Here is a 26,059-nt window from a genome sequence, read left to right as displayed (position 1 = left end):
GCAGTATATATAATAAATTCTTACAGCCCATGTTGGGTCCAATGGATTTTAAATTTACACTGGCTTGAAGTATGATAAAAATAATAAGGATGACAGGGATGGCAAGTTTCTGAAAGCAGTTTTAAGTGGATCCTATCCAATGATCTTTATTCCTGGAAGGCTACTTTAGCATACCAATGAGTAAAAATGAAGGAAAATAATGTGGAGAAACATTGGTATTTTCTGGCTGCATTGGCAGTGGGCTGGGATGCATGAAGGCTGGTAAAATATTGCTGGCCTCAAAGTCGTCATCCTGCTGCCATTTCATTTTGTTAACAGTGAGAAAACTGACAAACGTAGGCAGCCTCACAATGGGCACCAGGCTAGGCCTCCTTTTTGGGTGCACCATGGCTCACAGAAATGACCTTCTCCCCCCAGTCTTCACTCTGGCCACACCACCACAGCCACTGGCCCGGGACGTCAGAGACTGATCCTAGTGCCCCCAGATTCCATTTAACCAATCTTCATGGGTGTACAGCCATCAGTCTAGGCCCTCTAGGTGTAGCCCCAGCACTGACCACTTCTAGTGGGTTTTTTAAATTAATTCATGGGATGTGGATGTCACTGGTTGGGCCAATATTTATTGCCGATCCCTGAGGGCAGTTAAGAGTCAACCACATTTTCCCCACGTCTGCGAGGGTTTCTTCTGGGTGCTCCAGTTTCCTCCCACGTTCTGAAAGACGTGCTGGTTAGATGCATTGACCTGAACAGGTGCCGCACTGTGGCGACTAGGGGAGTTTCACAGTACCTTCATTGCAGTGTTAATGTAAGCCTTATTTATGACAATAATGAATAAACTTTTTAAAATCTGGAGTCACATGTAGGCCAGACCAGGTAAGGACAACAGATTTCCTTCCTTAAAGGACATTAATGAACTAGATGGGTTTTTATGGATATCAACAATGACTTCACGGTCATTGTTAGACTTTAATTCCAGAATTTTATTGAATTCAAATTTCCCCATCGGCCATGGTGGGATTTGAACTCAGGTCCACAGAGCAATACGCTGGGTCTCTGGATTATTTGTCCTGCAGCAATATCACTAGTGGAGCTATTGAAGATGCTGAGAGGAGTGGCAGTTCCTGGGGTCTGGCCTGACATTTTAATAGGATGGCAGCAATTACTTAATTGGCACCCCCCCAGCAAACGTGGCCCCGGGTCTCACTGCCTATCTGAAGTAATGTTACTTCTCCCCTGCTTTTGGCCACAGTTGTGGGACTGCTGCGGTCTCCAAAACATCCCAGCCATCAAGTAAATTATTCACGTGACTTGTACAAAACAGGCGTGTACTTAGATAGGCCACATCATAAATTTAAAAGCTTTACACAAGCCTGTCAATTCAAAAGATTACAAATTAAAATCTGCGCTCCAGCTGACAGTTGTGTTGAAATGCAGAAAAAAAAAACCTTGATAAATCCAGGGCTTTGACATTTTGCACCATTCATTCCAAATAATAACTGTTAGTATTTTTTTTCTTCTTTCTCTCACATTTTCCTTTATCAACAGATAAAGCAGTAAAATTAAAAAATGGCCAGCTTTAACATCACTGTAGTGTCCGCTAGTTCAAGGTATGCTTCTGCTTGTTAGCAGTGCACCAGGGCGGCACGGTGGCACAGTGGTCAGCACTACTGCCTCACAACGCCAGGGACCCAGGTTTGATTTCCAGCTTGGGTCACTGTCTGTGTGGAGTTTGCACGTTCTCCCTGTGTCTGCGTGGGTTTCCTCCGGGTGCTCCGGTTTACTCCCACAGTCCATAGATGTACTAGTTAGGTGCATTAGCCATGCTGAATTTTCTCTCAGTGTACCTGAACAGCTGCCAGAGTGTGGCGACTAGGGGATTTTCATAGTAACTTCATTGCAGTGTTAATGTAAACCTACTTGTGAATAATAAATAAACTTTTAAACATTTTTTTCTGGCAGCTTGTGACAGAGCTTGCACCTACCTGTGTGAGGATCTGTCACCAGGTTTAGAATTGCATCTGGTTTACCATCAATGTTCAAACAAATGGCATCACTGTCATTGTTTATTGAAATGATAAATTGAGGATCGCTGTCAACTTGAAAAAGATGTCAAAGTTTTAGAGCATTTAAATCATTGCCACTTTCATATAAACCACTTTTGAGTTGGTAACACTTTAGCTTCACACATTGTTACAGGTGTAAAAGAATACTGAAGAAAAGCCAAGCACTTTCTTCTGCAAGTTCTGAACTTGGCAGATACAGGGTTTAATGGATTCTATATTGAATTGCATCTTATGCTTAAGAAAAAAAGGCCTCCATTTTGCTGTGGGTATTTTTCAAAATTTTTAGAAGTTTTTTTACTCTGCTCTTAAAGTTACAAAGGCAATGCTCAGATTGGACCAAGTTGACTCAAATCCATTCCTTGCTTCCTCCAAAAACCAAATTCAAAATCCAATTGAATCCAATTTATGGTCCCCACAAGAGAGATAAACAAGATCCAAGCTGACAAGATAAGGCATTGCACCCCATCTTGGGCTTGATCTGACACTCAATCTTAGCCAAAAGGCCATATTTTTGCCCAGTTTTTAAATTTTTTGTTTATATCCAATTCAATCCAATCAAAGTCCAATTCAAAGTCTCAACAAGTGAGACATTCTCGACAAGACAGGCTTGGACTAAAGCTGAGCACATCAAAGCCTTTTTTCTGGCAAATTAGTTGCTATTGAAGTGTAGTCAGCATTGTAATGTAGGAAGCACAACAATCAATTTGCACACTGTTGTAATGTAGAAAGCACAAAAGTCAGTTTGCACACAGGAAGCTGCCATTAATAGCAATGTGATAACGACCAGGTAATCTCCTTTATGATGTTGGCTGAAAGGTAAATATTGACCAGGAAACTGGGGTAATTTCCCTGCTCGTCTGATTTTTAATATTTTCCTTAGAGAATAGACTGTTCCTCAGTTCAAGGGTTACTCTAGAAGACAGCACCTCTAACAGTGCAGCTCTCCATGAATACTAAACTGCAGGATCAGCCTAGAGTTTTGTGCTTAAGTCTCTAGAACTGACCTGAATCCACAACATTTCAACTCAGAGGCAAGAGTGTCACCAACTGAACCATACCTATTGAAACAACAATGGCTGTAATGTTTATTAATTTTATTTTATTCCTTCATGGGGTGTGGGCATCTCAGGTATGGCCAGCGTTTGTTGTCCATACATAATTGTCCTTGAGAGCAGTTATGAATTAGCCACATTGTTGTGGGTCTGGAATCTCATGAGGATGGCAGAATTCCTTCCCTAAAAGACATTAATGAGTGATATGGGCTTGTAAAGCGATTGTTGCTAATTCCATAGTTATCTTTACTGAGACGGGCTCTCAATTCCAGATTTGTTAAGAATTGAGTTTAAATTCCAACAGCTAAGGTGGTGGAATTTGAACCCATCACAATAGAGCATTAGTCTGGGCATCTTGGATTACTTGCCCAGTGATCGTACCATTATGCCACCATCTTGCCTTATTAATATGGCTATATCAAACAATAAATGATTGAAATGTGCCTTACCAGGAACACCAATAGGCCGGGGTCCTGCAAAGGAAATGAATGTAGAATAAAGCAACTGACATATGGCTTCAGGTATTTTATCACTTAACATCCCTACAGCATGGTGGCACAGTGGTTAGCACTGCTGCCTCACTGTGCCAGAGACCCAGGTTTGATTCCTGGCTTGGGTCCCTGCGGAGTTTGCATGTTCTCTCTGTGTCTGTGCGAGTTTCCTCCGGGTGCTCTGGTCTCCTCCCACAGTCTGAAAGATGTGCTGGTTGGGTGTATTGGCCATGCTAAATTCTCCCTCAGTGTACCCAAACAGACGCTGGAGGATAGCTACTAAGGGATTTTCATAATAACTTCATTGCACTGCTAATGTAAGTCCACTTGTGATACTAATGATCACAATGAAATTTGTGATACAAGTTTAAAGCAACTTGTGACAGCTCAGAAGAATATCCAAATACCAGGTTTTGCAAAAAACCTTCATGACGTTTTGCACTATCATGAGTGTTCCTCAAAAACATTAAAACTTGTAAACATTTATACAATTTTTCAAAATAATTGCATTTAGCAAGTAGCCATAGAGTTAAGGTTAGTGTATTTCTGAAAGAGGTTTGATTTTTTTAGAAGCATTGAATGATTTGACACTAAATTACCAATGAAATATTTTGAACAAAGAACAAAAACAGCCCAGGAAACAGGCCCTTCGGCCCAACAAGCCCGCGCCGCCATTTTAATATTACCAGCCCCCCCCTCCACCCATGACCCTTATCTATTGTTTTTATGGCAATCTACATTGAGGGAAACTAAATTAGGGACAATTTATTACTTCCAATCAGCCTAATAGCACATCTTTGGGGTGTGGGAAGAAACCGGAGCACCTGGAGAAAACCCACGCAAGCACGGGGAGAATGTGCAAACTCCCACAGACACTGGCCCAAATCCACATGTCTGCACAGCAAACAGTGATAGTCACTGAGCTGTCGTGTTGCCCAGCATATGGTCCAGTTTAAGCACACACTAACGACATGAAGCACTAAGCCAATCTCGAACGTTCAAGAGCAGCCCAAGTACGACCCATCGCATGTATGCCCCTCATTGGACAACAAGGCGGACCGACTTAAAGCCTGTGAACTAAAAGAGAAAGAACATTATTATCATACCATATCCTTTTACATTACCAGGGACATCCCACTGCTAATGAACTTTATTTCAAACAATCTCCTATATGCTCCCATCTCCAACCCACTCATGAGCCTGTCTAAGTTACTCTTAAACAACTCCAGCGTGCCTGCCTCCACCACCTTACTTGCCAGAGCATTCTATACCTCCACTACCCTCTGTGTGAAAAACCTCCCTCCAATATCTGTGTTATATCTCTCCCCCCTCATCTTAAGTCCGTGGCCCCTTGTACTGTGTGTCTCTAACATAGGAAGTAGCTTACCTCTGTTTACTCTATCTATACCCTTCATAATCTTATATACCTCTATTAGATCCCCCCTCAGTCACCGTCTTTCAAGGGAGAACAGCCCCAATTTGCTCAATCTTTCCTCATAACCCAGTCCTTCCATACCAGGCAACATCCTGGTAAACCTCCTCTGCACTCTCTCCAGACTCTCCACGTTCTTCCGGTAGTAAGGCGACCAGAACTGGACGCAGTACACTAAATGTGGCCTAACCAACGTTCTATACAACTGCAACATTAGAGTCCAGCTCTTATATTCTATACCCCGTCCTATAAAGGCTAACATACCATAGGCTTTCTTCACAACCTTCTCCACTTGTACTGCCACCTTCAAAGACTTGTGCATTTGCACCCCCAGGTCTCGCTGCGTTTCTATACTCCTTATGGGCTTACCCTTTATCATATAACTCCCTCCTACATTATTCCGGCCAAAATGCATCACCTCACATTTATCCAGATTAAACTCCATTTGCCATATATCTGCCCAATATACCAGCCTATCAATATCCCGTTGTATTGCCAGACACTGCTCCTCACTGCCCGCCAATCCAGCCATCTTGGTGTCATTAGCAAATTTGCTGATCATACCACTTACCCCCGCTTCCAAGTCATTTATATATACTACAAAGAGAAGAGGTCCCAGTACTGAGCCCTGCAGCACACCACTAGTGACAGACTTCCAGCTAGAAAAGGACCCCTCCACTACTACTCTCTGTCTCCTCTTAGCAAGCCAGTTCTCCACCCATCTAGATACCTGGCCTCGAATCCTATGAGCCTTAATCTTTTCTACCAATCTACCGTGAGGGACTTTGTCAAACGCCTTACTGAAATCCATATAGACGACATCAAAGGCTCGTCCTTTGTCAACCGTTTTTGTCACCTCCTCAAAAAATCCTACCAGATTCATAAGGCAAGACCTCCCCTTTACAAAGCCATGCTGCATATCCTTAATCAGATCGCAACGCTCTAAGTGCTCATACATCCTATCCCTAAGAATCCTCTCCATCAACTTGCCTACCACTGACGTCAAATTCAGCAGCCTATAGTTACCCGGGTTATCCCTCCTACCCTTTTTAAACGATGGTACCACGTTCGCTATCCTCCAGTCCTCTGGGACCTCACCTGTGTCCAAAGAAGAGACAAAGATTTGCGTCAGAGGGCCAGCAATTTCATCTCTCGCCTCCCTAAGCAGCCTAGGATAAATGCCATCAGGGACTGGAGATTTATCAGTTTTACTGCGACCTAAAAGCTCTAACACTTCTTCCCTTGTAATCGCTAGTTCCTTCAATTGGTCTACAGCTCCCTCGATGACCGTACCAGACATCAAGCCCCTCTCCTTTGTGAATACCGACGCAAAGCATTCATTCAGGATCTCCCCAATTCCCTCAGATTCTAAGCACAATTTCCCTCATCTGTCCCTGAGGGGACCAATTTTTCCCCTAGCCACCCTTTTGCTCCTAACATAGGCGTAAAATGCCTTTGGAGTTTCCTTAATCCTACCTGCCAAAGCCATTTCATGCCCCCCTTTGCACTCCTAACTCCCCTTTTGAGATCCCTCCTACTCTCTCTGTACTCCTCCAACGGTCTCTCCATTCCCAGTTGCTTAGACCTGACATACGCCTCTCGTTTCTTCCTGACCAGGTCCTCTATATCTCTAGTAATCCACGGCTCTCGAATCCTACCTTTCCCATTCTTCCTCCTAACCGGCACATGCCTTTCCTGCACCCATTTCAGTTTTCCCTTGAAAGACTCCCACATGCCTAACGTGGATTTGCCCTCCAACAGCCTATACCAGTCTGTATCCCTAAGCTCCTGCCTAATCCGACTGTATCTAGGCCTCCCCCAATTTAGCACCCTCCCCTTAGGACAGCACTCATCCTTTTCCATTAGTATCCTAAAGTAGACAGAGTTGTGGTCACTATTAGCCACATGTTCACCAACTGCAACCTCAACCACCTGACCCGGCTCATTGCCCAGAACTAAATCCAGTATAGCCCCCTCTCTAGTCGGGCTATCTACATACTGCTCCAACACCCTTTCAATACACATCTTACAACGTCCTCCCCGTCTGAACCCCCAGCTCTAGGCACCTTCCAATCCACCCCAGGGAGATTAAAATCTCCCACTACAACAACCCTGTTCTTCCTACACTTATCCAAAATGTCTCTACAAATACCCTCTTCCACTGCCCGCGGCCTATCGGGCGGCCTGTAGTACACCCCTAGCATTGTAATGGCTCCCTTCCTATTCCTCAACTCCACCCACAGAGACTCAATTCCCAAGCCCTCTGTTATCCTCCCTCTGCACCGCTGTGATGTGCTCCCTAACTAAGTGCACCACTCCCCCTCCTCTTTTTGACCCTCCCCTGTCATGCCTAAAACACTTATACCCAGGAATATTTAGCTGCCAGTCCTGCCCTTCCTTTAACCATGTCTCTGTCACTGCCACCACATCTAAATTCCTCACGAACATCAAGGCCTTAAGTTCATCCGTCTTACCCGTCACACTCCTCGCATTAAAACAGATGCACTGAAGACCCTCAGGCCCACTCGGATCCTCCTTCTCTTGGGAGATTTTCCTCTCATCTAGACTTACCCTGTCACCCAACTCACTCCCACTCCCAGTGCCTACTGAGCTATCTGTCTCCTCCCCACCCCTCCTCCATATTAGTTTAAACCCTGCCAAAACACTCCAGCTAACCTCCCAGCTAAAATATTTGTGCCCTTCCCATTTAACTGTTCCCCATCCCACTTGTACAAGTGCCCTTCCCTCACAAAGACTTCCCAATGGCCTACAAAACTAAAACCCTCTATCCTGCACCAATCCTTTAGCCACGCATTCAGCTGTAGGATCTCATTATTTTTATCCCTGCTATTACTGGGCACTGGCAGCAGCCCAGAGAACGCCACCCTGGAGGCCCTGCACTTCAGCCTGGCCCCCAACTCCCTGAACTGCCTACGTATATCCCCCTACTCTTCCTTCCTACGTCCTTCTCTCCTACGTGTATAATTACATCCGCCTGGGTCCCTTGGCCCTTCAAGATTCCCTCCACCCTCTCCGACACATCCTGTACCCCTGCTCCAGGGAGGCAGACTACCATCCTGGAGTCCCGCTTTTGTCCACAGAACCGCCTATCAATTCCTCTAACCCTCCCATCCCCCATCACTATCTCACATCCAGCCCCCATCCTTCCCTCTGAGGCATTCTGGTCTTCCTCTCTTGCCCTTTCTACCCCAGTTGTCACCTTACCCCTGTTATCTTGGGAGACTACCTCTGGGGTAGTCTTTGGACCATTACTCCTCTTCTTTTTCCCCCTTCCTAACTGTAACCCACCCATCTCACCCCCAGGCTCTGGGATCTCCTCGTAACCGTGGTTCCTATTCATTATCGCCTCATTCTCCCTGACTAAAAATAAATCCTCCAGCCTCAGCTCCAATTGCCCAACCTGTCCCTCAAATGCTGCAACTCCAGACATTTGGTGCAGATGTGGGCTTTCCGGAGATGTGGTGTCTCCAGGAGCTCCCACATATTGCACCTAACGCAGCTGACGCGTCTCCCCAAGGACCCTGCCATTTATTTGACCACCCTTAGAACTACGGACACAGAAGGAAAAATTAGACCAGTAACTCACCTTGCCTCAGCCTGCCCCTGCCTAAGCCCTGTGAGCCAAAGCCCTTGCAGCACTCACTCTGCACCCCCTCACTCCACTGCCCGCTCCTGACGCTGCCCGCTGTCTATTGCGGCCTTCTTTTTGTACTCCCGCGCTCCCTCCCCGACTGCCCCCGCACCTAGTTCCCGCCACGGAAAGCGAAAACAAACAAAAACCCCGCGAACCGGCAATACACTAAAGAATTAATGTAAATCGCAATTTCAAGACCCACTAGCCAGCAGTACACTGCTCCGGAGGACACACAAGAATACACATGGAAAAAAACCCCACTTTCCTCCATTTGGCCAATGGCAGGATTGAAGTGTGTGGAAACAACAGAATTCGCAGGAAGAATTTCCCCACCTTGTTATGCCACAATTACCATTCACTCTCTGGGGCTTGGCCAAAATGGTTTTTGCTCACAATTTAAAAAAAAACTCCATTCTTTAAGTTACAAAGCCAATGCACAGAGTTGTCTGTGCTAGCCCAAATCCATCTCCTTGATTGCTCCAAAAATCAAATTCAAATTCAAATTGAATCCAATTTAGGTATGGCCAGCGTTTGTTGCCCATTCATAATTGACCTTGAGAGCAGTTATGAATTAACGACATTGTTGTGGGTCTGGAATCTAATAAGGATGGCAGAATTCCTTCCCTAAAAGACATTAATGAACGAAATGGGCTTGTAAAGCGATTGTTGCTAATTCCATAGTTATCTTTACTGAGACGAGCTCTCAATTCCAGATTTGTTAAGAATTGAGTTTAAATTCCAACAGCTAAGGCGGTGGAATTTGAACCCATCACAATAGAGCATTAGTCTGGGCATCTTGGATTACTTGCCCAGTGATCGTACCATTATGCCACCATCTTGCCTTATTAATATGGCTATATCAAACAATAAATGATTGAAATGTGCCTTACCAGCAACAGGCCTGCGTCCTGCAAAGGAAATGAATGTAGAATAAAGCAACTGACATATGGCTTCAGGTGTTTTATCACTTAACATCCCTACAGCATGGTGGCACAGTGGTTAGCACTGCTGCCTCACTGTGCCAGAGACCCAGGTTTGATTCCTGGCTTGGGTCCCTGAGGAGTTTGCATGTTCTCTCTGTGTCTGTGCGAGTTTCCTCCGGGTGCTCTGGTCTCCTCCCACAGTCTGAAAGATGTGCTGGTTGGGTGTATTGGCCATGCTAAATTCTCCCTCAGTGTACCCAAACAGACGCTGGAGGATAGCTACTAAGGGATTTTCATAATAACTTCATTGCACTGCTAATGTAAGTCCACTTGTAATACTAATGATCACAATGAAATTTGTGACAGCTCAGAAGAATATCCAAATACCAGGTTTTGCAAAAAACCTTCATGACATTTTGCACTATTATGAGTGTTCCTCAAAAACATTAAAACTTTTAAACATTTATACAATTTTTCAAAATAATTGCATTTAGCAAGTAGCCATAAGAGTTAAGGTTAGTGTATTTCTGAAAGATGTTTGATTTTTTTAGAAGCATTGAATGATTTGACATTAAATTACCAATCAAATATTTAGAACAAAGAACAAAACAGCCCGGGAAACACGCCCTTCGGCCCAACAAGCCCGCGCCGCCATTTTAATATTACCAGTCCCCCCTCTCCACCCATGACCCTTATCTATTGTTTTTATGGCAATCTACATTGAGGGAAACTAATTTAGGGACAATTTATTACTTCCAATCAGCCTAATAGCACATCTTTGGGGTGTGGGAGGAAACCGGAGAACCCAGAGAAAACCCCTGCAAGAACGGGGAGAATGCGCAAACTCCCACAGACACTGGCCCAAATCCACATGTCTGCACAGCAAACAGTGATAGTCACTGAGCTGTCGTGTTGCCCAGCATGTGGTCCAGTTTAAGCACACACTAACGACATGAAGCACTAGGCCAATCTCGAACGTTCAAGAGCAGCCTAAGTACGACCCATCGCGTGTATGCCTCTCGTTGGACAACAAGGCGGACCGACTTAAAGCCTGTGAATTAAAAGAGAAAGAACATTATTTTCATACCATATCCTTTTACATTACCAGGGACATCCCGCTGATAATGAACTTTATTTCAAACAATCTCCTATATCCTCCCATCTCCAACCCACTCATGTGCCTGTCTAAGTTACTCTTAAACAACCCCAGCGTGCCTGCCTCCACCACCTTACCTGGCAGAGCATTCCATACCTCCACTACCCTCTGTGTGAAAAACCTCCCTCCAATATCTGTGTTATATCTCTCCCCCCTCATCTTAAGTCCATGGCCCCTCGTACTGTGAGTCTCTAACATAGGAAGTAGCTTACCTCTGTTAACTCTATCTATACCCTTCATAATCTTATATACCTCTATTAGATCCCCCCTCAGTCGCCGTCTTTCAAGGGAGAACAGCCCCAATTTGCTCAATCTTTCCTCATAACCCAGTCCTTCCATACCAGGCAACATCCTGGTAAACCTCCTCTGCACTCTCTCCAGACTCTCCACGTCCTTCTGGTATAAGGCGACCAGAACTGACGCAGTACACTAAATGTGGCCTAACCAACGTTCTGTACAACTGCAACATTAGAGTCCAGCTCTTATATTCTATACCCCGTCCTATAAAGGCTAACATACCATAGGCTTTCTTCACAAACTTTTCCACTTGTACTGCCACCTTCAAAGACTTGTGCATTTGCACCCACAGGTCTCGCTGCGTTTCTATACTCCTTATGGGCTTACCCTTTATCATATAACTCCCCCCTACATTATTCCGGCCAAAATGCATCACCTCACATTTATCCGGATTAAACTCCATTTGCCATATATCTGCCCAATATACCAGCCTATCAATATCCCGTTGTATTGCCAGACACTGCTCCTCACTGCCCGCCAAACCAGCCATCTTGGTGTCATTAGCAAATTTGCTGATCACACCACTTACTCCCGCTTCCAAGTCATTTATATACACTACAAAGAGAAGAGGTCCCAGTACTGAGACCTGCGGCACACCACTAGTGACAGACTTCCAGCTAGAAAAGGACCCCTCCACTACTACTCTCTGTCTCCTCTTAGCAAGCCAGTTCTCCACCCATCTAGATACCTGGCCTCGAATCCTATGAGCCTTAATCTTTTCTACCAATCTACCATGAGGGACTTTGTCAAACGCCTTACTGAAATCCATATAGACGACATCAACGGCTTGTCCTTTGTCAACCGTTTTTGTCACCTCCTCAAAAAATCCTACCAGATTCGTAAGGCAAGACCTCCCCTTTACAAAGCCATGCTGCGTATCCTTAATCAGCTCGTAACGCTCTAAGTGCTCATACATTCTATCCCTAAGAATCCTCTCCATCAACTTGCTTACCACTGACATCAAACTCAGCGGCCTATAGTTACCCGGGTTATCCTTCCTACCCTTTTTAAACGATGGTACCACGTTCGCTATCCTCCAGTCCTCTGGGACCTCACCTGTGTCCAAAGAAGAGACAAAGATTTGCGTCAGAGGCCCAGCAATTTCATCTCTCGCCTCCCTAAGCAGTCTAGGATAAATGCCATCAGGCACTGGAGATTTATCAGTTTTAATGCTACCTAAAAGCTCTAACACTTCTTCCCTCGTAATCGATAGTTCCTTCAATTGGTCTACAGCTCCCTCGATGACCGTACCAGACATCAAGCCCATCTCCTTTGTGAATACCAACGCAAAGTATTCATTCAGGATCTCCCCCATTCCCTCAGATTCTAAGCACAATTCCCCTCATCTGTCCCCGAGGGGACCGATTTTTCCCCTAGCCACCCTTTTGCTCCTAACATGGGCATAAAACGCCTTTGGATTTTCCTTAATCCTACCTGCCAAAGCCATTTCATGCCCCCTTTTTGCCCTCCTAACTCCCCTTTTGAGATCCCTCCTACTCTCTCTGTACTCCTCCAATGCTCTCTCCATTCCCAGTTGCTTAGACCTGACATACGCCTCTCGTTTCTTCCTGACCAGGTCCTCTATATCTCTAGTAATCCACGGCTCTCGAATCCTACCTTTCCCATTTTTCCTCCTAACCGGCACATGCCTTTCCTGCACCCATTGCAGTTTTCCCTTGAAAGACTCCCACATGCCTAACGTGGATTTGCCCTCCAACAGCCTATACCAGTCTGTATCCCTAAGCTCCTGCCTAATCCGACTGTATCTAGCCCTCCCCCAATTTAGCACCCTCCCCTTAGGACAGCTCTCATCCTTTTCCATTAGTATCCTAAAGTAGACAGAGTTGTGGTCACTATTAGCCACATGTTCACCAACTGCAACCTCAACCACCTGACCCGGCTCATTGCCCAAAACTAAATCCAGTATAGCCCCCTCTCTAGTCGGGCTATCTACATACTGCTCCAACACCCTTCCACTACACATCTTACAAAGTCCTCCCCGTCCAAACCCCCAGCTCTAGGCACCTTCCAATCCACCGCAGGGAGATTAAAATCTCCCACTACAGCAACCCTGTTCTTCCTACACTTATCCAAAATGTCTCTACATATACCCTCTTCCACTGCCCACGGCCTATCGGGCAGCCTGTAGTACACCCCTAGCATTGTAATGGCTCCCTTCCTATTCCTCAACTCCACCCAAAGAGACTCAATTTCCAAGCCCTCTATGTTATCCTCCCTCTGCACCGCTGTGATGTGCTCCCTAACTAAGAGCGCCACTCCCCCTCCTCTTTTTGGCCCTCCCCTGTCATGCCTAAAACACTTATACCCAGGAATATTTAGCTGCCAGTCCTGCCCTTCCTTTAACCATGTCTCTGTCACTGCCACCACATCTAAATTCCTCACGAACATCAAGGCCTTAAGTTCATCCGTCTTACCCGTAACACTCCTCGCATTAAAACAGATGCACTGAAGACCCTCAGGCCCACTCGGATCCTTCTTTTCTTGGGAGATTTTCCTCTCATCTAGACTTACCCTGTCACCCAACTCACTCCCACTCCCAGTGCCTACTGAGCTATCTGTCTCCTCCCCACCCCTCCTCCATATTAGTTTAAACCCTGCCAAAACACTCCAGATAACCTCCCAGCTAAAATATTTGTGCCCTTCCCATTTAACTGTTCCCCATCCCACTTGTACAAGTGCCCTTCCCTCACAAAGACTTCCCAATGGCCTACAAAACTAAAACCCTCTATCCTGCACCAATCCCTTAGCCACGCAGTCAGGTGTAGGATCTCATTATTTTTATCCCTGCTATTACTGGGCACTGGCAGCAGCCCAGAGAACGCCACCCTGGAGGCCCTGCACTTCAGCCTGGCTCCCAACTCCCTGAATTGCCTACGTATATCCCCCTACTCTTCCTTCCTACGTCCTTCTCTCCTATGTGTATAATTACATCCGCCTGGGTCCCTTGGCCCTTCAAGATTCCCTCTACCCTCTCCGACACATCCTGTACCCCTGCTCCAGGGAGGCAGACTACAATCCTGGAGTCCCTCTTTTGCCACAGAACCGCCTATCAATTCCTCTAACCCTCCCATCCCCCACCACTATCTCACATCCAGACCCCATCCTTCCCTCTGAGGCATTCTGGTCTTCCTCTCTTGCCCTTTCTACCCCAGTTGTCACCTTACCCCTGTTATCTTGGGAGACTACCTCTGGGGTAGCCTTTGGACCATTACTCCTCTTCTTTTTCCCCCTTCCTAACTGTAACCCACCCATCTCACCCCCAGGCTCTGGGATCTCCTCGTAACCGTGGTTCCTATTCATTATCGCCTCATTCTCCCTGACTAAAAATAAATCTTCCAGCCTCAGCTCCAATTGCCCAACCTGTCCCTCAAATGCTGCAACTCCAGACATTTGGTGCAGATGTGGGCTTTCCGGAGATGTGGTGTCTCCAGGAGAACTGCTCCGGAGAACACACAAGAATACACATGGAAAAAAACCCCACTTTCCTCCATTTGGCCAATGGCAGGATTGAAGTGTATGGAAACAACAGAATTCGCAGGAAGAATTTCCCCACCTTGTTATGCCACAATTACCATTCACTCTCTGGGGCTTGGCCAAAATGATTTTTGCTCACAATTTAAAAGAAAATACTCCATTCTTTAAGTTACAAAGCCAATGCACAGAGTTGTCTGTGCTAGCCCAAATCCATCTCCTTGATTGCTCCAAAAATCAAATTCAAATTCAAATTGAATCCAATTTAGGTATGGCCAGCGTTTGTTGCCCATTCATAATTGACCGTGAGAGCAGTTATGAATTAACGACATTGTTGTGGGTCTGGAATCTCATAAAGATGGCAGAATTCCTTCCCTAAAAGACATTAATGAACGAAATGGGCTTGTAAAGCAATTGTTGCTAATTCCATAGTTATCTTTACTGAGACGAGCTCTCAATTCCAGATTTGTTAAGAACTGAGTTTAAATTCCAACAGCTAAGGTGGTGGAATTTGAACCCATCACAATAGAGCATTAGTCTGGGCATCTTGGATTACTTGCCCAGTGATCGTACCATTATGCCACCATCTTGCCTTATTAATATGGCTATATCAAACAATAAATGATTGAAATGTGCCTTACCAGGAACAGCAACAGGCCTGCGTCCTGCAAAGGAAATGAATGTAGAATATAGCAACTGACATATGGCTTCAGGTATTTTATCACTTAACATCCCTACAGCATGGTGGCACAGTGGTTAGCACTGCTGCCTCACTGTGCCAGAGACCCAGGTTTGATTCCTGGCTTGGGTCCCTGAGGAGTTTGCATGTTCTCTCTGTGTCTGTGCGAGTTTCCTCCGGGTGCTCTGGTCTCCTCCCACAGTCTGAAAGATGTGCTGGTTGGGTGTATTGGCCATGCTAAATTCTCCCTCAGTGTACCCAAACAGACGCTGGAGGATAGCTACTAAGGGATTTTCATAATAACTTCATTGCACTGCTAATGTAAGTCCACTTGTGACACTAATGATCACAATGAAACTTGCGATACAAGTTTAAAGCAACTTGTGACAGCTCAGAAGAATATCCAAATACCAGGTTTTGCAAAAAACCTTCACGACATTTTGCACTATCATGAGTGTTCCTCAAAAACATTAAAACTTTTAAACATTTATACAATTTTTCAAAATAATTGCATTTAGCAAGTATCCATAGAGTTAAGGTTAGTGTATTTCTGTAAGAGGTTTGATTTTTTTAGAAGCATTGAATGATTTGACATTAAATTACCAATCAAATATTTAGAACAAAGAACAAAAACAGCCCGGGAAACAGGCCTTTTGGCCCAACAAGCCCGTGCCGCCATTTTAATATTACCAGTCCCCCCCTCCACCCATGACCCTTATCTATTGTTTTTATGGCAATCCACATTGAGGGAAACTAATTTAGAGACAATTTATTACATCCGATCAGCCTAATAGCACATCTTTGGGGTGTGGGAGGAAACCGGAGCACCCAGAGAAAACCCCCGCAAGAACGGGGAGAATGCGCAACTCCCACAGACACTGGCCCAAATCCACATGTCTGCACAGCAAACAGTGATAGTCACTGAGCTGTCGTGTTGCCCAGCATGTGGTCCAGTTTAAGCACACACTAACGACATGAAGCACTAGGCCAATCTCGAACGTTCAAGAGCAGCCCAAGCACGACCCATCGCGTGTATGCCCCTCGTTGGACAACAAGGCGGACCGACTTAAAGCCTGTGAATTAAAAGAGAAAGAACATTATTATCATACCATATCCTTTTACATTACCAGGGACGTCCCGCTGATAATGAACTTTATTTAAAACAATCTCCTATATCCTCCCATCTCCAACCCACTCATGTGCCTGCCTAAGTTACTCTTAAACAACCCCAGTGTGCCTGCCTCCACCACCTTACCTGGCAGAGCATTCCATACCTCCACTACCCTCTGTGTGAAAAACCTCCCTCTAATATGTGTGTTATGCCTCTCCCCCCTCATCATAAGTCCGTGGCCCCTCGTACTGTGTGTCTCTAACATAGGAAGTAGCTTACCTCTGTTTACTCTATCTATAGTAAAAAGTCAGACAACACCAGGTTTTAGTCCAACCTATTTATTTGATAATATACTCTATCTATACCCTTCATAATCTTATCATAATCTTATATACCTCTATTAGATCCCCCCTCAGTCGCCGTCTTTCAAGGGAGAACAGCCCCAATTTGCTCAATCTTTCCTCATAACCCAGTCCTTCCATACCAGGCAACATCCTGGTAAACCTCCTCTGCACTCTCTCCAGACTCTCCACGTCCTTCCGGTAGTAAGGCGACCAGAACTGGACGCAGTACTCTAAATGCTGCCTAACCAACGTTCTATACAACTGCAACATTAGAGTCCAGCTCTTATATTCTATACCCCGTCCTATAAAGGCTAACATACCATAGGCTTTCTTCACAACCTTCTCCACTTGTACTGCCACCTTCAAAGACTTGTGCATTTGCACCCCCAGGTCTCGCTGCATTTCTATACTCCTTATGGGCTTACCCTTTATCATATAACTCCCCCCTACAGTATTCTGGCCAAAATACATCACCTCACGTTTATCCGGATTAAACTCCATTTGCCATATATCTGCCCAATATACCAGCCTATCAATATCCCGTTGTATTGCCAGACACTGCTCCTCACTGCCCGCCAAACCAGCCATCTTGGTGTCATTAGCAAATTTGCTGATCACACCACTTACTCCCGCTTCCAAGTCATTTATATACACTACAAAGAGAAGAGGTCCCAGTACTGAGACCTGCGGCACACCACTAGTGACAGATCTCCAGCTAGAAAAGGACCCCTCCACTACTACTCTCTGTCTCCTCTTAGCAAGCCAGTTCTCCACCCATCTAGATACCTGGCCTCGAATCCTATGAGCCTTAATCTTTTCTACCAATCTACCATGAGGGACTTTGTCAAACGCCTTACTGAAATCCATATAGACGACATCAACGGCTTGTCCTTTGTCAACCGTTTTTGTCACCTCCTCAAAAAATCCTACCAGATTCGTAAGGCAAGACCTCCCCTTTACAAAGCCATGCTGCGTATCCTTAATCAGATCGTAACGCTCTAAGTGCTCATACATCCTATCCCTAAGAATCCTCTCCATCAACTTGCTTACCACTGACATCAAACTCAGCGGCCTATAGTAACCCGGGTTATCCTTCCTACCCTTTTTAAACGATGGTACCACGTTCGCTATCCTCCAGTCCTCTGGGACCTCACCTGTGTCCAAAGAAGAGACAAAGATTTGCGTCAGAGGCCCAGCAATTTCATCCCTCGCCTCCCTAAGCAGTCTAGGATAAATGCCATCAGGCACTGGAGATTTATCAGTTTTAATGCTACCTAAAAGCTCTAACACTTCTTCCTTCGTAATCGATAGTTCCTTCAATTGGTCTACAGCTCCCTCGATGACCGTACCAGACATCAAGCCCATCTCCTTTGTGAATACCAACGCAAAGTATTCATTCAGGATCTCCCCAATTCCCTCATATTCTAAGCACAATTCCCCTCATCTGTCCCCGAGGGGACCGATTCTTCCCCTAGCCACCCTTTTGCTCCTAACATAGGCATAAAACGCCTTTGGATTTTCCTTAATCCTACCTGCCAAAGCCATTTCATGCCCCCTTTTTGCCCTCCTAACTCCCCTTTTGAGACCCCTCCTACTCTCTCTGTACTCCTCCAATGCTCTCTCCATTCCCAGTTGCTTAGACCTGACGTACGCCTCTCGTTTCTTCCTGACCAGGTCCTCTATATCTCTAGTAATCTACGGCTCTTGAATCCTACCTTTCCCATTCTTCCTCCTAACCGGCACATGCCTTTCCTGCACCCATTTCAGTTTTCCCTTGAAAGACTTCCACATGCCTAACGTGGATTTGCCCTCCAACAGCCTATACCAGTCTGTATCCCTAAGCTCCTGCCTAATCCGACTGTATCTAGGCCTCCCCCAATTTAGCACCCTCCCCTTAGGACAGCACTCATCCTTTTCCATTAGTATCCTAAAGTAGGCAGAGTTGTGGTCACTATTAGCCACATGTTCACCTACTGCAACCTCAACCACCTGACCCAGCTCATTGCCCAGAACTAAATCCAGTATAGCCCCCTCTCTAGTCGGGCTATCTACATACTGCTCCAACACCCTTCCAGTACACATCTTACAAAGTCCTCCCCGTCCGAACCCCCAGCTCTAGGCACCTTCCAATCCACCGCAGGGAGATTAAAATCTCCCACTACAACAACCCTGTTCTTCCTACACTTATCCAAAATGTCTCTACAAATACCCTCTTCCACTGCCCGCGGCCTATCGGGCGGCCTGTAGTACACCCCTAGCATTGTAATGGCTCCCTTCCTATTCCTCAACTCCACCCACAGAGACTCAATTTCCAAGCCCTCTATGTTATCCTCCCTCTGCACCGCTGTGATGTGCTCCCTAACTAAGAGAGCCACTCCCCCTCCTCTTTTTGACCCTCCCCTGTCATGCCTAAAACACTTATACCCAGGAATATTTAGCTGCCAGTCCTGCCCTTCCTTTAACCATGTCTCTGTCACTGCCACCACATCTAAATTCCTCACGAACATCAAAGCCCTAAGTTCATCCGTCTTACCCGTAACACTCCTCGCATTAAAACAGATGCACTGAAGACCCTCAGGCCCACTCGGATCCTTCTTCTATTGGGAGATTTTCCTCTCATCTTGACTTACCCTGTCACCCAACTCACTCCCACTCCCAGTGCCTACTGAGCTATCTGTCTCCTCCCCACCCCTCCTCCATATTAGTTTAAACCCTGCCAAAACACTCCAGCTAACCTCCCAGCTAAAATATTTGTGCCCTTCCCATTTAACTGTTCCCCATCCCACTTGTACAAGTGCCCTTCCCTCACAAAGACTTCCCAATGGCCTACAAAACTAAAACCCTCTATCCTGCACCAATCCCTTAGCCACGCATTCAGCTGTAGGATCTCATTATTTTTATCCCTGCTATTACTGGGCACTGGCAGCAGCCCAGAGAACGCCACCCTGGAGGCCCTGCACTTCAGCCTGGCCCCCAACTCCCTGAATTGCCTACGTATATCCCCCTACTCTTCCTTCCTACGTCCTTCTCTCCTATGTGTATAATTACATCCGCCTGGGTCCCTTGGCCCTTCAAGATTCCCTCTACCCTCTCCAACACATCCTGTACCCCTGCTCCAGGGAGGCAGACTACCATCCTGGAGTCCCGCTTTTGCCACAGAACCGCCTATCAATTCCTCTAACCCTCCCATCCCCCACCACTATCTCACATCCAGACCCCATCCTTCCCTCTGAGGCATTCTGGTCTTCCTCTCTTGCCCTTTCTACCCCAGTTGTCACCTTACCCCTGTTATCTTGGGAGACTACCTCTGGGGTAGCCTTTGGACCATTACTCCTCTTCTTTTTCCCCCTTCCTAACTGTAACCCACCCATCTCTCCCCCAGGCTCTGGGATCTCCTCGTAACCGTGGTTCCTATTCATTATCGCCTCATTCTCCCTGACTAAAAATAAATCCTCCAGCCTCAGCACCAATTGCCCAACCTGTCCCTCAAATGCTGCAACTCCAGACATTTGGTGCAGATGTGGACTTTCTGGAGATGTGGTGTCTCCAGGAGCTCCCACATATTGCACCTAACGCAGCTGACGCGTCTCCCCAAGGACCCTGCCATTTATTTGACCTCCCTTAGAACTATGGACACAGAAGGAAAAATTAGACCAGTAACTCACCTTGCCTAAGCCTGCTCTTGCCTAAGCCCTGTGAGCCAAAGCCCTTGCAGCACTCACTCTGCACCCTCTCACTCCACTGCCTACTCCCAACGCTGCCCGCTGTCTTTTGCGGCCTTCTTTTTGTACTCCCGCGCTCCCTTCCCGACTGCCCCCGCGTCTAGGTCCCGCTACGGAGAGCGAAAACAAACAAAAACCCCGCGAACCGGTAATACACTAAAGAATTAATGTAAATCGCAATTTCAAGACCCACCAGCCACCAGCACACTGCTCCGGAGGACACACAAGAATACACATGGCAAAAAAACCCACTTTCCTCCATTTGGCCAATGGCAGGATTGAAGTGTGTGGAAACAACAGAATTCGCAGGAAGAATTTCCCCACCTTGTTATGCCACAATTACCATTCACTCTCTGGGGCTTGGCCAAAATGGTTTTTACTCACAATTTTTAAAAAAAAATACTCCATTCTTTAAGTTACAAAGCCAATGCACAGAGTTGTCTGTGCTAGCCCAAATCCATCTCCTTGATTGCTCCAAAAATCAAATTCAAATTCAAATTGAATCCAATTTAGGTATGGCCAGCGTTTGTTGTCCATACATAATTGTCCTTGAGAGCAGTCATGAATTAGCCACATTGTTGTGGGTCTGGAATCTCATAAAGATGGCAGAATTCCTTCCCTAAAAGACATTAATGAACGAAATGGACTTGTAAAGCAATTGTTGCTAATTCCATAGTTATCTTTACTGAGACGGGCTCTCAATTCCAGATTTGTTAAGAATTGAGTTTAAATTCCAACAGCTAAGGTGGTGGAATTTGAACCCATCACAATAGAGCATTAGTCTGGGCATCTTGGATTACTTGCCCAGTGATCGTACCATTATGCCACCATCTTACCTTATTAATATGGTTATATCAAACAATAAATGATTGAAATGTGCCTTACCAGGAACACCAACAGGCCGGGGTCCTGCAAAGGAAATGAATGTAGAATAAAGCAACTGACATATGGCTTCAGGTGTTTTATCACTTAACATCCCTACAGCATGGTGGCACAGTGGTTAGCACTGCTGCCTCACTGTGCCAGAGACCCAGGTTTGATTCCTGGCTTGGGTCCCTGAGGAGTTTGCATGTTCTCTCTGTGTCTGTGTGAGTTTCCTCCGGGTGCTCTGGTCTCCTCCCACAGTCTGAAAGATGTGCTGGTTGGGTGTATTGGCCATGCTAAATTCTCCCTCAGTGTACCCAAACAGACGCTGGAGGATAGCTACTAAGGGATTTTCATAATAACTTCATTGCACTGCTAATGTAAGTCCACTTGTAATACTAATAAATAGACTTAAAAAAAAGTTGTTTCTGGGATACATGGAAATATTTACATCAATCAGTTGTGCCAATTTAAAAGATAATTGCTTTTGCAAGTCATTAAAGTAATTAATCAAGTTTAAAAAGAACATGACATTGTTGGGAGCTTGTATTTTATGAAGAAACTTTTACAAGTTTAAAGCAACTTGTGACAGCTCAGAAAAATATCCAAATACCAGGTTTTGCAAAAAACCTTCATGACATTTTGCACTATCATGAGTGTTCCTCAAAAACATTAAAACTTTTAAACATTTATACAATTTTTCAAAATGATTGCATTTAGCAAGTATCCATAGAGTTAAGGTTAGTGTATTTCTGAAAGAGGTTTGATTTTTTTAGAAGCATTTAATGATTTGACATTAAATTACCAATCAAAAATATTTGTTCAAAAGAATACAAATGGAAAAAAACACTTTTCTCCATTTGGCCACTGGCAGAATTGAAGTGTATGGAAACAACAGAAATTGCAGGAAGAATTTCCCCACCTTGTTGTGCCACAATTACCATTCACTCTCTGGGGCTTGGCCTAAATGATTTTTGCTCACAATTTTTTTAAAAAAAACTCCATTCTTTAAGTTACAAAGCCAATGCACAGAGCTGTCTGGGCAACCCCAAATCCATCTCCTTGATAGCTCCAAAAATCAAATTCAAATTCAAATTGAATCCAATTTACAGTTTCCACAAGAGAGACAAACAAGACCCAAGCTGACAAGATAACGCTTTGTACCCTATCTTCATAGAAATCATCATCTAAATTCCGACAGTGCAGAAGGAAGCTATTTGTCCAATCAAGCCTGCACTGACTACAATCCCACCAAGGCTCTTTCTCTGTAACGTCATGTATTTACCCTGTTCCCCTGATACTAAGGGGCAATTTAGCATGATCAATCAAACTAACGCACACATCTTTGGACTGTGGGAAGAAACCAGAGCACCTGGAGGAAATCCACGCAGTCACGGGGAGAATGTGCAGACTCCACACAGAGATTCACCCAAGGCTAGATTCAAACCCTGGTCCCTGGTGCTGTGAGGCAGCAGAGCTAACCACTATGCCACTGTGCTGCCCTTGATCAGACATTTAACTTTGGCAAAGGGAGCTGGCGGGTTGGTGGGGGGATCAGGTCTCAAAGGTTTCAAAATAAATCATGATTGCTGCAAAAATGTGCTAAGTTACCAATCAAGTACTTGCTTGAATAAATACAAAAGGAATAAAACACTTTCCTTCACTTGACCAATAGCAAGAATGAAGAATACGTAAACAACAGAAATTGCAGGAAGCATTTCCCCACCTCACTACAATTCATAACCAACCAGTCCCATGGGTTGTCCCACACAGGGGAATGGTGCCACTGTTACCATTCACTCTCTGGGACTTGACCTAAGTGCCACATTTAGTTCAATAATATGGTTATCTGCAGCATTTTTTTTAATTGCAGGGAATATCACAGCACATCAGTGATCTGATCCTCAGTCTGACATCCACATATGAACATTTTCAAATGAAATTCATTTAAAAGCCTCAATAGGCCCAAGGATGGATGGATTGCTCCACACATTGCTTGCCCATGTAAAATGGGAGACAGGTTGGGGACAGACCGGAAGGCATTTGGAAGACCACGCATTTTATTTTATGAGCTTGCCCATCTTGAAAAATGCTGGCTGGTGTGCCATAAGGTCGAGCTTTCAATTTCTAATTCTTCTGAATCAAGTGTAAATTCCACCGCTATCGTGGTGAGATTTGAATCCATTGTACAACACGAGTGTTTGGCACAGCAAGAGTTAATGTAACGATTTCAACTCCAAACCAAGAAAAGCTTTCCAAAAGCAACTGAGCAACCACTCCTCCAAACGTGGTACAGAAGAGATATGGAAGAATTATCCAATCCCGGACTGTCTGAATTTATGAAGCGAGAGAGTTAAGGAGGATGGAAGAGGAGTAGCATTGAAATATCATCTCGTAAATATATTTGGTTGAGGACCTAGAGGGAGGTGTAGTAAAAGGGTGTTTAGCATTGCAAGATTTACAGTAGCACCAACAGTATGATATAGAGAGTCTCTTGGTGGAAGATAGGGTCCAGTACAGCCAGCAGAAAGCAGCATGGGGATAGAGGGCAGGGTTCTCTGCCAGTTCAAGCCGGTGGGATTCTCACATCCCGCTGCAGTGGACGGAGATTTGGCTGAGTGCCAAATTCCCTGTTCTCTCTCGCAGTAATGGTGGAGTGTGAATGGTTGGAGAATTCCAGCCTTGTTTGGGCTATAGCCTGGAGATGTATATAATTATGACTTGTTAATAAACATTTAATGTCCAACCACACAAGCCTTCAGACCTAATTATGAGACACTGCACAAACCCTTACAACATCCATGCCCCAGAAAATTTGCCTATGGGCCACAGCATTACTTGTCCATTTCTGCTACACCATCAGCCTTCCTCCTTAATATGACTATATAAAATGATAAATTATTGAATTTCATCTTACCATATGCGACTCGGGAATCATAACCTGTCAAGAAAATCAATGTATTATTAAACAATTTCTATCACTGTACAAGCTGAATTTTCTGGGTTACATGGAAATGTTTATCAGGAGTGATAATTAAAAATATTACTTGTACAAGTAGTTACACAAAAAGAAAAACAACTTGTGATTGTTGTGTGATTTATATCAGAACAAAGAAATTCTTCCATGTTTGTAGCATGCGTCACAAATCTCAGAAACAGCTTAAAATTAGATAAATGGTAGGGAGAGAGTAGGACTTCTTAAGGATCAACAAGGTCATCTGTGTGCATCCACAAGAGACAGGTGAGATCCTAAATGAATATTTCTCATCAGTATTCACTGTTGAGAAAAGCATGGATGTTAGGGAACTTGGGGAAATAAATAGCTATGTCTTGAGGAGTGTACATAGAACAGAGAAGGAGGTGCTGGATATCTTGAAGTGCATCAAAGTAGATAAATCCCCGGGACCTGATAAAGTATGTCCCAGGACATTGTGGGAGGCTAGGGAGGAAATTACGGGTCCCCAGCAGAGATATTTGAAACATTGAAAGTCAAAGGTGAAGTGCCTGAAGATTGATGAGTGACAAATGTTGTGCCTTTGTTTAAGAAGGGCTGCAGGGAAAAACCTGAGAACTACAGGCAGGTGAGCCTCACATCTGTAGTGGGTAAGTGGTTAGAAGGTATTTTGAGAGACAGGATCTGCAGGCATTTAGAGACTCAAGGACAGTTTAGGGACAGTCAGCATGGCATTGTGAGTGGAAAATCATGTCTCACAAGTTTGATTGAGTTTTTTGAAGGAGTAACCAAGAAAGTAGATGAGGGCAATGCAGTTGATGTTGCCGACATGGACTTTAGCCAGGCCTTTGACAAGGTACCATATGGTAGATTGTTGCATAAAGTTAAATCTCATGGGAATCAGGTGAGGTAGTCAAATTGATCCAAAATTGGCTTGATAGCAGAAGACAGAAGGTCGTTGTAGGGGATTGTTTTTCACACTGGAGACCTGTGACCAGTGGTGTGCCTCAGGGATTGGTGTTGGGTCCACTGTTATTTGTCATTTATATTCATGATTTGGATGAGAATTTAATTGGCATGGTTAGTAAGTTTGCACATGACACCAGGATTGGTGGCATAATGGAGAGTGAAGATGGTTATCTTGGATTGCAACAGGATCTTGATCAATTGGGCCAATGGGCTGACAAAAGGCAGATGGAGTTTAATTTAGATAACTGCGAGGTGATGCATTTTGGTAGATTGATCCAGGGCAGGACTTACTCAGTAAATGGTAGGGCATTGGGGAGAGTTACAGAACAAAGAGATCTAGGGGTACAGTTCATAGCTCCTTGAAAGTGGAATCACAGGTGGACAGAGTGGCGAAGAAGGCATTCAGCATGCTTGGTTTCATTGATCAGTACATTGAATACAGGAGTTGGGACGTCTTGTTGAAGTTGTACAATACAACTGTATTGTGTACAGTTTTGGTCACCTAGTTACAGGAAGGATGTAAATAAGGTTGAAAGGTGAAAGAAGGTTCACAAAGATGTTGCCGGGACTTGAGAAGCTGAGTTACAGAGAGAGATTGAATAGGTTAGGACTTTATTCCCTACAGCGTAGAAGAATGAAGGGAGATTTGATAGAGGTGTATAAGATTTTGATGGGTATAGATAGATTGAATGCAAGCAGGCTTTTTCCACTGAGGCTAGGGGAGAAAAAAACCAGAGGGCATGGATTAAGGGTGAAAGGAGAAACGTTTACAGGGAATATTAGGGGGGCGCTTCTTCACGCAGAGAGTGGTGGGAGTGTGGAATGAGCTGCCGGATAAAGTGGTAAATGCAGGGTC

At 45.0% G+C, this 26,059-nt stretch overlaps 1 protein-coding gene across 1 annotated transcript in view; it reads right to left on the bottom strand.

The window, feature by feature from the left end:
- The window catches only part of LOC145362480 (inter-alpha-trypsin inhibitor heavy chain H3-like), a 92,447-nt gene that overhangs the window by 5,255 nt on the left and 61,133 nt on the right, over positions 1–26,059 (bottom strand). The window contains exons 18-19 of the mRNA XM_080218495.1: positions 15,203–15,295; positions 1,983–2,096 (exon numbers count right to left, since the gene is read on the bottom strand). Of these exons, the coding sequence (XP_080074621.1) occupies positions 1,983–2,096; positions 15,203–15,295 (207 nt within the window). The remainder of the gene's footprint in view (positions 1–1,982; positions 2,097–15,202; positions 15,296–26,059) is intronic.

Source organism: Carcharhinus amblyrhynchos, chromosome 3 (genome assembly GCF_965287045.1).
Source record: "Carcharhinus amblyrhynchos chromosome 3, sCarAmb.v2.hapA, whole genome shotgun sequence".
Classification (NCBI taxonomy): Eukaryota; Metazoa; Chordata; class Chondrichthyes; order Carcharhiniformes; family Carcharhinidae; genus Carcharhinus; species Carcharhinus amblyrhynchos.
Note: the sequence above shows the minus strand (reverse complement) of the source record. Positions and strands in the feature narration are given on the sequence as shown.